At 35.9% G+C, this 14,273-nt stretch overlaps 1 protein-coding gene across 2 annotated transcripts; it reads left to right on the top strand.

Moving 5' to 3' along the window:
- On the top strand, positions 1-13,612 carry LOC18042143 (phosphatidylinositol 4-kinase beta 1). Of its 2 annotated transcripts, XM_006432182.2 has the most exons (16): positions 1-2,134; positions 3,339-3,530; positions 3,641-3,689; positions 4,480-4,612; positions 4,731-5,250; positions 6,582-6,662; positions 6,735-6,854; positions 8,122-8,191; positions 9,410-9,507; positions 9,592-9,696; positions 10,297-10,350; positions 11,265-11,408; positions 11,551-11,604; positions 11,729-11,803; positions 12,469-12,552; positions 12,638-13,612. In XM_006432182.2, the coding sequence occupies exons 1-16, from the start codon at positions 626-628 to the stop codon at positions 12,737-12,739; spliced, it is 3,390 nt and encodes a 1,129-aa protein (XP_006432245.1). In that variant the 5' UTR covers positions 1-625; the 3' UTR covers positions 12,740-13,612. The 2 variants fall into 2 exon arrangements, with proteins under 2 accessions (XP_006432245.1, XP_024038778.1); XM_024183010.1 differs by lacking the exon at positions 12,638-13,612 and having other exon boundaries at positions 11,551-11,581.
- Positions 13,613-14,273: the final 661 nt, after the last annotated feature.

Below are 14,273 nucleotides of genomic sequence, written 5' to 3'. Positions count from 1 at the left end.
CCTCACTTTCGTTTCTCTTTCTCCAACAACATAGAAAGCGAAGACCTCCACCCATCACCTCCCTCCACCATCACCACCATGCGCCACCTCACCAGCATTTGAAACGACGTCGTTTGCGTTTCGCGATCCATCAGCTTTTCTCGCATTATCTTAATAATTTCCACTGCCTATGCAAGAATAATTTTCTCTTCTCTCCCTAAACCAACGTTTTTAACAGAAACAAAAATCCGCGATCATTTCTGTTATTCGCTGAAAATCTCCGTTTGATTCTTCTCGAGAAAAAAGCAGGTCAGAGAATTTCACTTGCTCGTCTTGTGTCGCCAGAACTAGGGTTTTCTGATCGAGAAGTGTGATTCTAGAGGCCTCCGGTACTGACATTTGAATTGGAATACTGAGGAGCTGTGAGTTACTGATTTGGTGAGAAAATTAGGGTTTCTTTTATTGAAGGTTTTAGAGATTTGTAGGGTTTTGTATTAGATGATATCAACTCTCTACTTTGCTGTTAATCATTTGATTTTGGTCACTTAGTTTGGATTATGCAATTGAATTAGCCTCTGTTTGTTTGATTTGATTACGAGGTGTGATGAGGTTTCTATGATGATAGGTTGATAGATATACTGTAGCAATGGTTCGGCTTTTAGGACTGAGTATCCGAGAATCGGATGAGTCACCTCGTGAAATCACCCCAAGGACTCACCTTACAAGTGAGTCAAGTGAGAACGGGTGGCTCATTCGGTTTTTTGACTCGTCCTTTTTTTGTGAGTGGATTGCTGTTAGTTACCTTTACAAGCATGATCACGCGGGCGTGCGTGATTATTTATGTAATAGAATGTATACACTTCCGTTGACCGGTATTGAGGGTTATCTGTTTCAAATATGTTATATGATGATTCATAAACCAAGCCCGTCTCTGGATAAGTTTGTTATTGATATTTGTTCGAAGTCACTTAAGATTGCTTTGAAAGTGCATTGGTTCTTGATGGCTGAGTTGGAGGATTCAGATGACAATGAGGGCATCAGTAGGATTCAGGAGAAGTGTCAAATAGCAGCTACTTTAATGGGTGAATGGCCACCACTTGTGCGGGTTCCTAATTCAGGTTCAAGCCCAGGGACTAAGAACCAGGTGCTAAACAAATTATTGTCATCAAAACAGCGATTGTTGTCATTGACATCCTCCCCGCCTACACCAAGGTCTTTATCTTTTTCATCGCCGTCAGGGAATAATTTGCAAGAGGATGCTAATCAGTCAACACCTGAGGAAAATAAGATTTTTAAGAAATTCATTCCGGGGCCAAAAATGAGAGATGCATTATTGTTTAGGAAGTCAGTTGAAAAGGATGAAGAAGAGAGTGAAAAGGATGGTTTTTTCAAGAGGCTATTGAGGGACAGTAGAGGTGAAGATGAAGAGATGACGTCAAGTTCAGAGGGCTTTTTCAAGCGGCTTCTGAGGGACAGTAAGGGTGATGATGATGAACTGATGTCAAGCTCTGAAGGGTTTTTTAAAAAGTTGTTTCGTGATAGCAAGAGTGATTCTGATGATAAGTCTGTATCAAAATCATTGGAAGATGACGAAAAAGATGGATTTTTTAAGAAGTTCTTTAAAGAAAAATTTGAGGACAAGAAGGATGGGAGTCATAGGAATGAGGGTGAGGAGGTTGTGAATATTGAAGAAAAATGTTCAAAATCCACTGAAGATGATGAAAAAGAAGGATTTTTTAAGAAGTTTTTTAAAGAAAAATTTGAGGACAAGAAGGATGGAAGTCATAGGAATGAGGATGAAGAAGTTGTGAATACTGAAGAAAAATGTTCGAAATCCACTGAAGACGATGAAAAAGAAGGATTCTTCCGGAAATTCTTTAAAGAAAAATTTGAGGACAAGAAAGATGGGAATGAGAAAAATGATGAGGGAAATTCCGGTATCGAGGAAGAAGAATCTTCAGATTTTTCATTGTTTCGGAGATTGTTTCGTGTGCATCCTGAAGATCCTAAAAGAGCTGCTGCAAGTGAAAACAGCAACAGTGGTGGCATGTTTGAAAGTAGTCCAGGAACTGAAAACTTTTTCCGCAAACTCTTTAGAGATCGGGATCGGTCTGTTGAAGACTCGGAGCTGTTTGGTTCGAAGAAGCAAAGAGAGGTCTGTTCATGCTTACTCTATTACTGTTAATACTCGGTTGGTTTGAGAGTATGATTTTCCTTTCTCATCGCTTGTTCTTTCAATTTATGTGCTGATGCTTAATTCACTAATATTGCCATTAAATGGTACTGTGTGCTTCAGAAATCTTTGGCGCAAGAACTAATGGTATAATATAGATGTGACGTATGTCCAATGGAAATTTTTGAAATAATTCTGGAATGAGATTTCTTTCAAAGGTACCTGAAAATATCTAGATTTAGATGTCCTCCACAATTTCAAGATGTTGAAAAGAAAATTATCTTGTGGGATATGGGGTAATAGGATGGAGAGAGAAATTATGGCATTTAGGGCTGAGGAATTCCATCCATACTTAAACATAAGAGTTCTTCAGTGCATTTTCATGATTGGACAACACTCCCACTTATGCTCATCCCAGCACAATTTAGTGGAATACTGGTCAACCTTTTTGTAATTTCTTATCATTCATTTTTATATTCTTGTTTTCTATACCCCCCGAAAAAAAAAGGGTATTTAATACTATTTTTCAGCCTTGAAAGTAGTTTAAATGTTAGGTAGGTAGGCAAGTTCTTGAAACTATTGGAAGCCTTCTGTATAAGCTTTTGAATTCATTTGAAACCTCTTTTGGAAGTTGTCATTGATCTTCCTTGTAGCATGAATTTTTGTAGTTTTTGATATCTCATGGGTTTGATTTTTGACCTAACTTGGGGGATGGTATTGTACATTTCTGCAAGGATATAGACTCTAAACATCCAAAACCGGCGTTGAAACATCTCATGTCAAACTTGCAAACTAAACAAAAGCTGAAACTCAAATTTGAAAATTCTGCACAAAATGTGAAACATGTAAAAGCAAATGATCCACAGTTTCCCCATATCTCTTGCACATGAAAGACCAGAGATAAACAACTGTTTGGATTACATTTTCTGGATGTAACATATGTTGATCTTTAAAATTTTGATTATGAGATTAATTTGTAAAAATTTCTTACTAAAGAGATCGATCCATGGTAGTAATGCCTTTTCTTCTGATCAATTATGGAGGAACTAGTGGGTGGAGTATGGTAGTTAACATTTCTCTTTTTTTTTTTTGTGTATTCACTGCTTGACAAGTCCTTTTCTTGTATATGCATACTTTCCAAGTTCTTTTGTGCCTCATCTTTTTGTTTTTTTTTTTTTGTGTGCAGAAGCGTCCTGGTTCACCTAAGCAACAGAATGAGAAGTCAAATTCCAAGCCCCCTCTTCCAGTTAATATTGCATCACAATTTCGGAAAGGCGCTTATCACGAATCATTGGATTTTGTGATGTCATTATGTGACACATCATATGGCTTACTGGATATTTTTCCAGTTGAAGATCGGAAACTTGCTCTCCGTGAGGTTGTTTAGAGTTTTCATGTTTTGTCAGGCTTACTGCTTCGGTTATATGCTGTAAACGTTTCTGCTGAATTATTTTCTGACACTGTTACTTGTCACTCTTGCATTTGTAGTCTCTTGCAGAGATCAATTTGCACATAGCTGAGTCTCAAAACATGGGAGGTACGTACTTATTGTGGATTTGAATAAAACAATGCAATGTTGAAGGGCACAATGCATCAGTGTTTTGTTGCATGGTAGTAACCATTGTCAAAAAATGTGTTTTTCTTTGTTTAACACGGCGCATGTGGTATATTAGAAAGGTGACCTTAGAATGTAAAATAACAATATTTATTTCCAAACGTGTTAGAAATTTGGGAAAATGTCGTCATTATGGAGAATGTCTGAGATTCTAGGTGAACTTTCATATTTCTATTTTGTATGAGATTCTAGGTGAACTTTCATATTTCTATTTTGTCTGAGATTCTAGGTGAACTTTCATATTTTCTTGTCATATCTCAATTTGTTTTTTTTTTTTTAACCTCACTTATTTTTCTTCTCCACACATCACCCCACCCCAACACCCACCCCCCTCTGCAGCCACCTTTTTTTCTTTTTTTTTACCGAGTACTCTTTTTGTAATTATGTCTCAGGACTCTCACCTGTATATTGTTTTTGTGTTACTGTTTCACTCAAATTCCCCTCAGTTTCCCCTTAAATCTTTTGAAGGATTCATAAATTTTAGGTTCATTGTGTTAATATTGAACTTTAACCTATGATATATAGAATAATAAGGTCAACAACTTCTTGGCAAATGGTCTTTGTTCTTTTGATAGTAATAGTAAACACATAAGTCTTAATATATGATAATATGATATTAAAAACTTGAAGATCTCGTACGTTGTGGCAATAAATAATTAGTTAAATGAAAATGATTTTCTCTATTATACTGATTCCTTTCATTTTCTATTAGGAATATGCTTTCCAATGGGAAAGGGGTTGTATCGTGTGGTTCATATTCCTGAAGATGAAGCTGTTCTTTTGAATTCTAGGGAAAAGGCCCCTTATATGATCTGTGTTGAAGTTTTGAAATGCGAAACGCCAAGGTAACTATGAATATATCTACATGAGTTAAGAATAAACATAGTTCTAACTTTTACCTTTCTCATTATGGCTTTTTGTTATATCAATGATAATGATATTGATTTCTGTTTCTTTTCTTAGCAATGCAAAGGACACATCTGGTCCTCAAAAGCTTTCTAGAGGAGGGATTCCTCTAGCAAATGGTGATGCATTTCTGCCAAAGCCGCCACCGTGGGCTTATCCTTTGTGGACTGCGCAAGAGGCTTATCGCAATAGTACTGATAGGATGTCGGAATCTACTGCTCAAGCAATTGACCAGGCAATGACTCATAAGTCAGATGCAAAAGTTAAGCTTGTCAATTTGAGTCTCTCGGTGGAGAAGCATGTGCATATCCAATCAAAGAACCCGGATGCACCTGTTACTCAGTCTGGCATCAATTTTAGTGGTATGCTACCTACTGCAGTTCACACCACATCAAATAGTAATCAAATTGGAGAGGGTGTAAGTCATACATCCAGAGCTATCAATGATTTGGAATGGGTAAGGGTTGTGTTGACAGCAGATCCTGGGGTTAGAATGGAAGACATCGAGTATCAAGGACCACCACGGCGGAAGGAGCATCGCCGTGTTCCGAGTACGGTTGCCATAGAGGAGGTGAAGGTGGGGTTTTTGACTGGTTAACAAAGTACTATCAATGCTATTGTCATATTATTATTTTGTATTTCAAATTAGGTTTTTTATGCTGCATATTTACATTTTATTTATTTAGAAAAGGGGTATGCACAAGTTAATTTTCTAGTACCTACTTCAGAATCAAATTATTATTTTTTTGTTTTTGTCTTTTTTGCTATCTGTATTTGCAAGTGCACTCTTTTTGTGAATCATTTGCTGTCTAATGAAATCAGATATATTGTTTTCTAGTTGTCGTGGAGTTGTGCTTGACATTGATGGTGCATTCTGCACGGTATTTGAAATAACCATTAATTTTCAACTGCATTCCATGTGATTGTTTCATGTGCTTTCGAGTCTTTTCTATTTAAAAATTTATCATGCATCTCAGGACAATTTTGGTTGGACATGATTGGCTTTTCTATGTGAATATTGTGTTATATGTAAAGATCGAAAATATACAATTTCTATAAAACATTCCTTTAACTTGGATACTGTAGCAACATCATTTCACAATTTAGTTTGGTCAAAGACTGCTAAGAGGTTCATTCCTTTTTTTTATGAAGATGAATATGGAAATTCTTGTGTGATGCTTGAAACGTAGACTAATATAAGATTATGCGGATAGTTGAATATGTATTTATTTGTTTCAGTTTCTGTTTATTTTGTCTTATAACCTTTACAATGATTCACTCAACCTTTCTAATAATTAGGAAAAGGGGAAGGGAATTCCCCTAACAGGTTGGAAATAATTTGTTCATCCTTTCCTTTTGCCGAGTGATTCTAAGTTCAAAAGAATCCATCCTTTTTTATGCTTGTCAGTTTTCAGGGATTGTCATTTTACCAGTGTTGTCACAATTCTATGTGTCAACAAGTTTTCGTCCTCGGAGATATGTGCCATACTCTAAAATAATCTAGACATCTCTTCAGCACATCTTTGGCACTTTGATATACTGAGTTCAGCTTCGAGAAGCGTGCTTCAGTTAACTGTTTGTCACAGAAAAATGCTGTAGTTTCGATGCTCCATGATTTTATGCTCATTCTAAGTACTCCCATTGAATTATGTAGTTTAACAATGTATTGGCTCGGATAATTACAAGTAACATTGGTCTGTCATGAAACGTTTTTGCTTGGATATTTTTAAGATAACTTGTGTGGTTTATGCACATTTTGGTAATACACCCATCTAGTTAATGTAAATATTGGTCTGTGTATGAAACCAGTGTGTTTGGATGATTTTGTCTGGAACTTAAACCTTTTTCCTCTCTCTTATTTAAATCTATGAGTTTGGCATGTTACTGGGTTTAGGCTGTCCTCTGCAGGCTGCTGCTGCCAAAGGAGAAGCACCCCCTGGACTCCCTCTGAAAGGGGCTGGTCAGGATTCATCAGATGCAAAACCGAGGGTGAATATTTATTAAAATGTTTTTGGTTTTGTTTCTACCATTGGATTTTGTATTTAATAAGTTTTCCAACAGGCAAATGGTGGTATTCCCAGGGCCACTGATGCTTTATCTGGCGAACTTTGGGAGGTAAAGAAAGAGAGGATACGAAAAGCTTCAGCATATGGAAAATCACCTGGTTGGGACTTGCGTTCTGTAAGTTCTGCTGCAACGGGTTTTTCAGTTTATTAATAAAAAGAATCTTCATAATGGCTGCTTTTCTACTATAATTTCGGCATCTGAAGAGTTTGGAACTGGAGCAACTAAGCATATGTTAAATGAAAATATTTCAATTTAAGTTGGCGAAAACATAAGAATGGATGGAGAAATATATGTAATGGTAGGAGCTAATCCTTGCTGCTTCTGTTAAGAACTAAGAACTCTTAGTTACAATGGCCCATATGATGGCTTTTTGTGTGGACATGAAACATTTGCCACTGATTAAGTGAGCCAACAGTTGATTTAAGATGTATTCTATCGTGAACCATGAAGGAAGCTAATGGAAATTGAAGTAACAAATGAATGAGTCAGAGGCTATAAATTAAATGCTACTTGGTCTGTTATCAAAACATTATTTTCTGTTGTTATCAATCTGGAAACAGAAGTGTTATGGAGATAAAATGGAATTGATGAAATCATAGTAGTTGCCTTTAACTCGATTCATGTCACAAGGTGATAGAGAATGGGGGTGACTTGTGACTGCTCATTGAGTATTCAAAATATAGTTTCATCCTTGATATAAATTTTAGTTCCCATTCATGTAGCCATTCAATTTGATTTACTCAATGGTCTATAAAATTGTGTGAACATTTATGTTACTGGCCTTTTTTAAGGCTTATCTGACTGGTTATATCCATATTTTTAATTGGTTTAGATTTAAATAGTTGGCTACATCTGCAGTAGTCTAATGTTCTGACAATATTGATGATTGGTTCTATTTTTTGTTAGTTTTCATTATTTTTAGCCAGCTTCGGTGGTCTATAAAGCTATGAATTTTGTGAGTTTATGATCATACCACGATGAGTGTGTGGATATTTTTGTATCTAGATCTGTTATCAGCAGCTGCATTACAATTTGGAAATCATGATCTATTGTTTAAATAATGATTAATTGAATTACAGAAAGTAAATTAATATAATGCTTAGAGCGTTAGATTATGGTTTTCCACAGTCTGTGCAATATTTGCCTGATTTAATTTATGGTGATTATATGTTATCCTTTAATGGAATTTTGGGCTGTATGTCATTTTGAACTCTAGATGGCTTAAGATGTTAGATGTTATAACTGTGCAACTAAGCATATTTTCTTGCCTTTTTATAATCTGATTCCCCATTGCAATTGATATCTGTAACTGCCATTCTATGATATTTGTAACTGCCATTCTTTGTAGGAAAGAATGAAATTGTTCTTTTGTTCGATGTAGGTTATCGTGAAGAGTGGCGATGATTGTAGGCAGGAGCATCTTGCTGTTCAACTTATTTCTCATTTTTATGGTAAATATCTTTGTTGTATTTTTAAAGATTTTGGCCCTGATTCTATTGGTGGAGGGGTTTAGGCTTTAGGACAATTTTTCTCTTTATGTACAAATGCGTTTATGGATGAAGGGAGGGAGGGAGGGTCTGTTGCTCTCCTTAAGGTGGGCAATGTTGCCCACTAGATCAATCTAGCAGCAACATTTGCCCACTTGTTACATTGAAAGATGTGAAGAATGCTTTTTAGTTTGTAGTTTCCTGTAAATATGATGTGGAGTCACATGATTGTCTTGTAGTGTGTGAAGTGCTGGTAGTTCACGTGCTCCAATGCAACTAGTGGTGTCTCTCTCCATAGGGTGGCAACATTGCCTCTAGATCAATCTACCCACTCTATGGGAAAGGGTTCTTGGGTTAATTCAGTAAATTTTTGGTTTGCCTTTTGATTTGAGATCATATGGTCTTATGGATCCTACAATTAATTTGTTCACATGCTCCAATGCATGCACGTAGTGGGTGTGTCACACTCCATAAGGTAGGCAACATTGTTCACTAGATCAATCTGCTCTCATTATTGGGAAGTGTTATTCGTTACTTAAGTGAATTTTTGGTTTGCTTTTTGTTTTGAGTTCATATGGTCTATTGATCTTATAGATCCTATAATTAATTTGGTCAGCTATTAGTAGACAGTTGTGCAGATCTTTTTTTGTGATCTTTAGGGGTTCTTTCTTCACTGTCCACTTTGCACTTTTTTTTTCCCTTTTTCAATATAAGATCCTCTGTTTCCTTTGAAAAAATAAAATAAAATAGAAAAATGATAGTTTCTCCATGTCCTTGTCGAATCTGTCTTTAACTGTCTTGGTGTCTGTCTTTCACTTAATGCCTGGACTTAGATTTAGGCATTTCAGTTAGGTTGCAATGCTGGATTATGTTTTAGGTTCTCACCCCCAACACCAGCCCCCTGGCCCCCATTTCTTTTCCTTCCCTTTTCAGTTTTGAATTGGTTTTGAGGATGAGCATGATGAATATTTGGTAGAAGATGTGCTGCATTAAATAAGTTCTGCAGGATGTTACTGAGTATGATAAGTGTCTGGGCTTAATTGTGTGTCATTGTGAATTTCTCTTGTTATGTTATTTATTGTTGTAACTAATATACTGAGGTTGATTCTTGGTTATTCTGTTAAGCTGTTATGTTTTGCTTCGAGTTTGTTCAAGTGTATGACTTTTGGAGTTGATTGGCAGACATATTTCAAGAAGCTGGTCTTCCTCTTTGGTTGCGTCCATACGAAGTATTAGTCACATCATCTTACACGGCTCTCATCGAAACAATTTATGATACGGTAGTTATTTGCATTGTTGCTGTCAGTGAACTGAATGAATTCTTTGACTATATCCACAATAGTAATATCTTTACTCTTTTCCAGGCTTCACTTCATTCTATCAAAAGTAGATATCCCAATATTACAAGTTTGCGCGACTTCTTTGTTGCCAAGTATCAAGAAAATTCTCCAAGTTTTAAGCTTGCCCAGGTAATGTATAGCTGCACAAAAGCAGTTTTTATCCAAATGGCATTATAGTTGGGCAAACCTTTTGTTATCTGTGTGTTTCATGGAATTGTTTCTGTGAACAATTTAAAACTTTTAGTTTTACGAATGTTATCATCTTTTTTTACTTTCTTGATAATACGTTTTTCTGATTGGGGTTTGGGTGGTATTTGAGAAGGACAAATACCGTGGAGGTTTGACTCTGGATGTTGCTTCTAAATGGTAATAAAGTAATAAAATATAGAATCTAATGCAGCAGATTTAGTCCTACTGGATTAGCATATTTCAGTGCCGAATTACTGTACGAGCTAAGGTTTGAAAGATAGAAATATTATGGTTGTTGATAGGGGGTGCGAGTTGTCCCTATTCCAGCTTGTACTGTGCCTTCAAGTCCATGAGTTGATTACATGGGATCAACTTGATTATTGAACCATAATATAGACTATGTCGTACCCAAATCTCTGGCTCTGCTTAATTGCACATACATTTCTTTTTGGCTCATGTTTTCAAATAAGAAATACTAAGAAATGTCTTCTATTGAAATATTTTTCATTTCACGGTTCTGAATAGTTATATTTATTGCAGAGAAATTTTGTTGAAAGCATGGCTGGATATTCCCTGGTGTGCTATCTTCTGCAGGTAATGCTGCTCTTATCTCTCTCATGCTCATTCTCTACACACTAAGGTTTGTGGGATGGACATTGATACGATTTTAATAACGGTTTGCATAAAAAGCGAACTACATGAAGGATGCCAGTTTTTAAAATGCCTTTATGTGATTGTATCCAATATCTGTAACCGATTGTAATTGGGTTTTGTTAGATCTGTCCTGCTGTCATTAGTTGTTCACTGTATTGGTTTGATTCATAGATATTGTGCTTGGAGGAATTAAGAAAACTTAAAACATCTTTGTCACTTCCTGTGCACCTTTTCATGTATTTGCTTCTATCAATCAAGTTGACAACATTTTAGTTTGCAATGTGTGTCCGATGTGGATCCATAAGTGTCATAAGCACTGTAAAAAATAAAAAGATGACTCAAGAAAAATTTGAGGAGATTCTCCATTGCAAACTGGTTTCTTTGTTGAAGTAAGAACGTGAAGGTAAAAGTTTCACTTCTTTGAACTGATGCTTGGATAAGAAAAATGTACGACAGAACATTTAACTTAATGCATCTATTTCTGTTTCCAAGGACGTATAAGGAATTTTAACTTAATGCTTCTCATTATTGTGATCTTGTGTTAGTAAGATTAAGGGAACTATAGTTTGTTTACTGAAGTAAAATGTTCCTCAAGTAGGAGATTGTTATTTCTGGTAAGTATTACCCTGTCTACCTGAGAATGAGCAACAAAATCCTTTAAGTAACATTTTCTCCAAAATGTCGTCTCTTATTCTGAGCTGCAGCTGGTCTGATAAAAAGGTTCTCTCTCTTTTATGGACACAACATTATTTGTAGTTTAGAATTCTGTACTTGTTCTTTTGGCAGATAATTTATTTGAATTGTTATAAGTTTATGCATCCTTGTAGTTGATGAACCTGTGTACTTTTGTCTAGGTGAAAGATCGTCATAATGGGAACCTATTATTGGATGAAGAAGGCCATATAATACATATTGATTTTGGCTTTATGCTCTCAAATTCACCAGGTGGTGTAAATTTTGAGAGTGCACCCTTCAAATTAACCCGTGAACTTCTTGAGGTAGTACATTTGTGGAATACCATCCATTGACGTGTCACGCAATTTTTTTTTTTTTTTGTTTGGTACTTATATAGTAGCATTTATGAGTTAGCATTGGTTGTTCTTGTCAACAAAAATTGATTGGAGAATTGTATAATTACAGGTCATGGATTCTGATGCAGAGGGACTTCCAAGTGAGTTCTTCGATTACTTTAAGGTATTCAGTGAATTCTTCTAGGAAATACTCCCCTCGTATTGTAGACTATCTTTGGTGCCTTTAGCAATGGCCCTGTGAAGATTCTAGTTAAATTTGTCTTATTGAATTTTGCATTCATCTCTAGGTCTTATGCATTCAAGGCTTCCTAACATGTCGTAAGCATGCAGAGCGCATTATTCTTCTGGTTGAAATGCTGCAGGTAAAACAAACTTTGGCTTTCTATAGCCTTAATATACATTTAATTGTGTTCTCATTGTGTATGAATCATTTCTTTGTTTTGGTACCTAATGCTCACGTAATCATAAGATGGAGCTATCTGATGTGGGTTGATGGATTTCATATTTTACTGGCTCTTGAATTGCCATAATTGGTTGTATTACTAGTGCAGACATTTAAGCCATGTAAGAGATCCTTCAAGATTAGGGATTTTCATTTTAATTGTTACTAAGTTTGTTGAAGAGGGTTTTGGGGTGCTGTAAGGTGTTACTTGTGTTATTAATAGAATGTCAAGGCTAGAATTAAACTATAATGTGTCCAAACTTTGCGCTGAGAAGCAGAACATTCAGATAATTGAGAATATAACTTTGAATATTGTTTGCACATGTGTGGGTGTCCGTTGAAGAGAAAAGAAAGAGGAAGAAGTGACTGTTTAGTTTAAAGTATCAAGCTCAAAACCCGTGTTTCCTTTTACCAAGGTTGTAGGGTCTAGTGGAAGTCACTCAGTTCAGAACTCAGTGAACATCAAAGTCTGCAGTTTAGAACTCAATGAACATATTTTGTGAAGTAATTTATGCTACAAAATGGTAAAGTAACTTCTTCATTGGTTCATTGAAAAAAGGTGTTTCTTTCCAATCTTTGGATCAGGACTCTGGTTTCCCATGCTTCAAAGGTGGTCCACGAACAATACAGAATCTGAGAAAAAGATTCCATCTCAGTCTAACAGAGGAGGTTTGATTTTAACTTGTTAACTCTATTAATACTTCATTATGGTTCATTTGTATGGTTGTCATAACATTCTGTTGTTTGTAAGCAGCAATGTGTTTCCTTGGTGCTCTCCTTGATCAGCAGCAGCTTAGATGCATGGCGGACTCGGCAGTATGACTATTACCAGAGGGTTTTGAACGGGATATTATGAGGTTAAATTTGATTGGTCGTCACCTGTTAGTTTTTAGGCAAACACCATTATAGTGAAGCATTCCGATCAAAGTGGCGTGTAAATTGTGTGATGTATGGGCAATTGGTTCCCTACATAGACATCAAAAATTATATCAAAGCTGGAGGGAAGGTTGATAGCTGTTTGTCGCCTTATTTCATTGGTGTGAGGAACTTGTAATTGTATCAGCGGAAATTCTTCAAGTATAGCAGGCTAAATTTTCTTCAGCAATGCTCACTTTTTTTAAAGTTTTTTCCCCGTGTTCCATGTATATTGGAACTCTGCTCGTGGTGGGGAATTTAGTTACTCGAAGGAGATACACAACACTTCTATCTTCAGACAGCAGACACTGTACAGAGCAAGCCCGATGGGGATGACAGGCCGAGATGATCTCACTTGTTGAAGTTATAATGAGAGTTCAAACTGTACACTGACCGGTGAATTTGTACATGGAGACTGATCTTATAGTTTGGATCGAAGCCGGATGGAAATAGAATCCAAACTCGGATTTGTTGGTCGGTGTTCTTTTCTGTTTTCGGATGTTCGATGGCTTGTCTCCCCTGATTTTGAATCTTCCATACTTAGGTCAAAAGGCTGTGTTACAAAATGTTATTGGAATAAAATATTTGATTGTATCATATTTCTTTCGGTGATAATTCTGTCCATTTGAGTTACATTCAAGAGCTTCGTTATTGGTGGCATTGAAATCTGAATTGATCCCAGATTTTTGTACGAAGATGGACATTGGGGTGGTGACGGTCTCATCAATTTGTCCAATCTCTTTAATTTAAAAATGCAGAAGGTCTAGAGACGGTTCCAATCAAATAACGTCATGAAAGGAATTTTTTCATTGAATTTGATGATTTGTTTGTTTCAAAACACTTGTATTATAAATCAAAATTTTATCACTCGGCCTTTTGACGAGTAGCTTTCCTGCTTGTGAGGGCAGCAGTTCAAGACCTCACTAAAGCATTGTGGGAGCTTAAGTCCATTCTCAATTATTGGGTGATGATTAATCTTCTCTCTTACTAATGTGAGTGGAGTAGACGTTTCTCGAATATTAGAGATGATAAAAAATTTAAGTAGTGTTTCATGAGAATGTATGCAAAATTAATCTCAATAATAATATCATGTAAATATGAGTGATAGTTTGATTATAAATATTAGAAATAATTTTATGTAATGTAAGTGGAGTAGACGTCTCTCGAATATTAAAGAAGATAAAAAATTTAAATAGTGTTTTATGAGAATGTATGCAAAATTAATCTCAATAATAATATCATGTAAATATGAGTGATAGGCTGATTGTCATAGTCAGTTTAAAAAAAAAAAATCAAAATTTTATAAGCAGAGCACATATCAAAATTTGTCTTTTGCTTGAATGGTCCCGTTACATACACACGGTAGTTTCCCTTCCGAAAATTTCTCCTTCATAAATTACTATTAGTCAACTTAATTTACACAAAAAGTAAAAAGATCGGGCAAGTTCCGTTTTAATATATTTTGAAGACTTTCC

This window comes from Citrus clementina, unplaced genomic scaffold, assembly GCF_000493195.1.
Source record: "Citrus clementina cultivar Clemenules unplaced genomic scaffold, Citrus_clementina_v1.0 scaffold_5, whole genome shotgun sequence".
Classification (NCBI taxonomy): domain Eukaryota; kingdom Viridiplantae; phylum Streptophyta; class Magnoliopsida; order Sapindales; family Rutaceae; genus Citrus; species Citrus x clementina.
The sequence above is the reverse complement of the archived record's forward strand: the minus strand, read 5'-3'. Positions and strand labels throughout refer to the sequence as shown.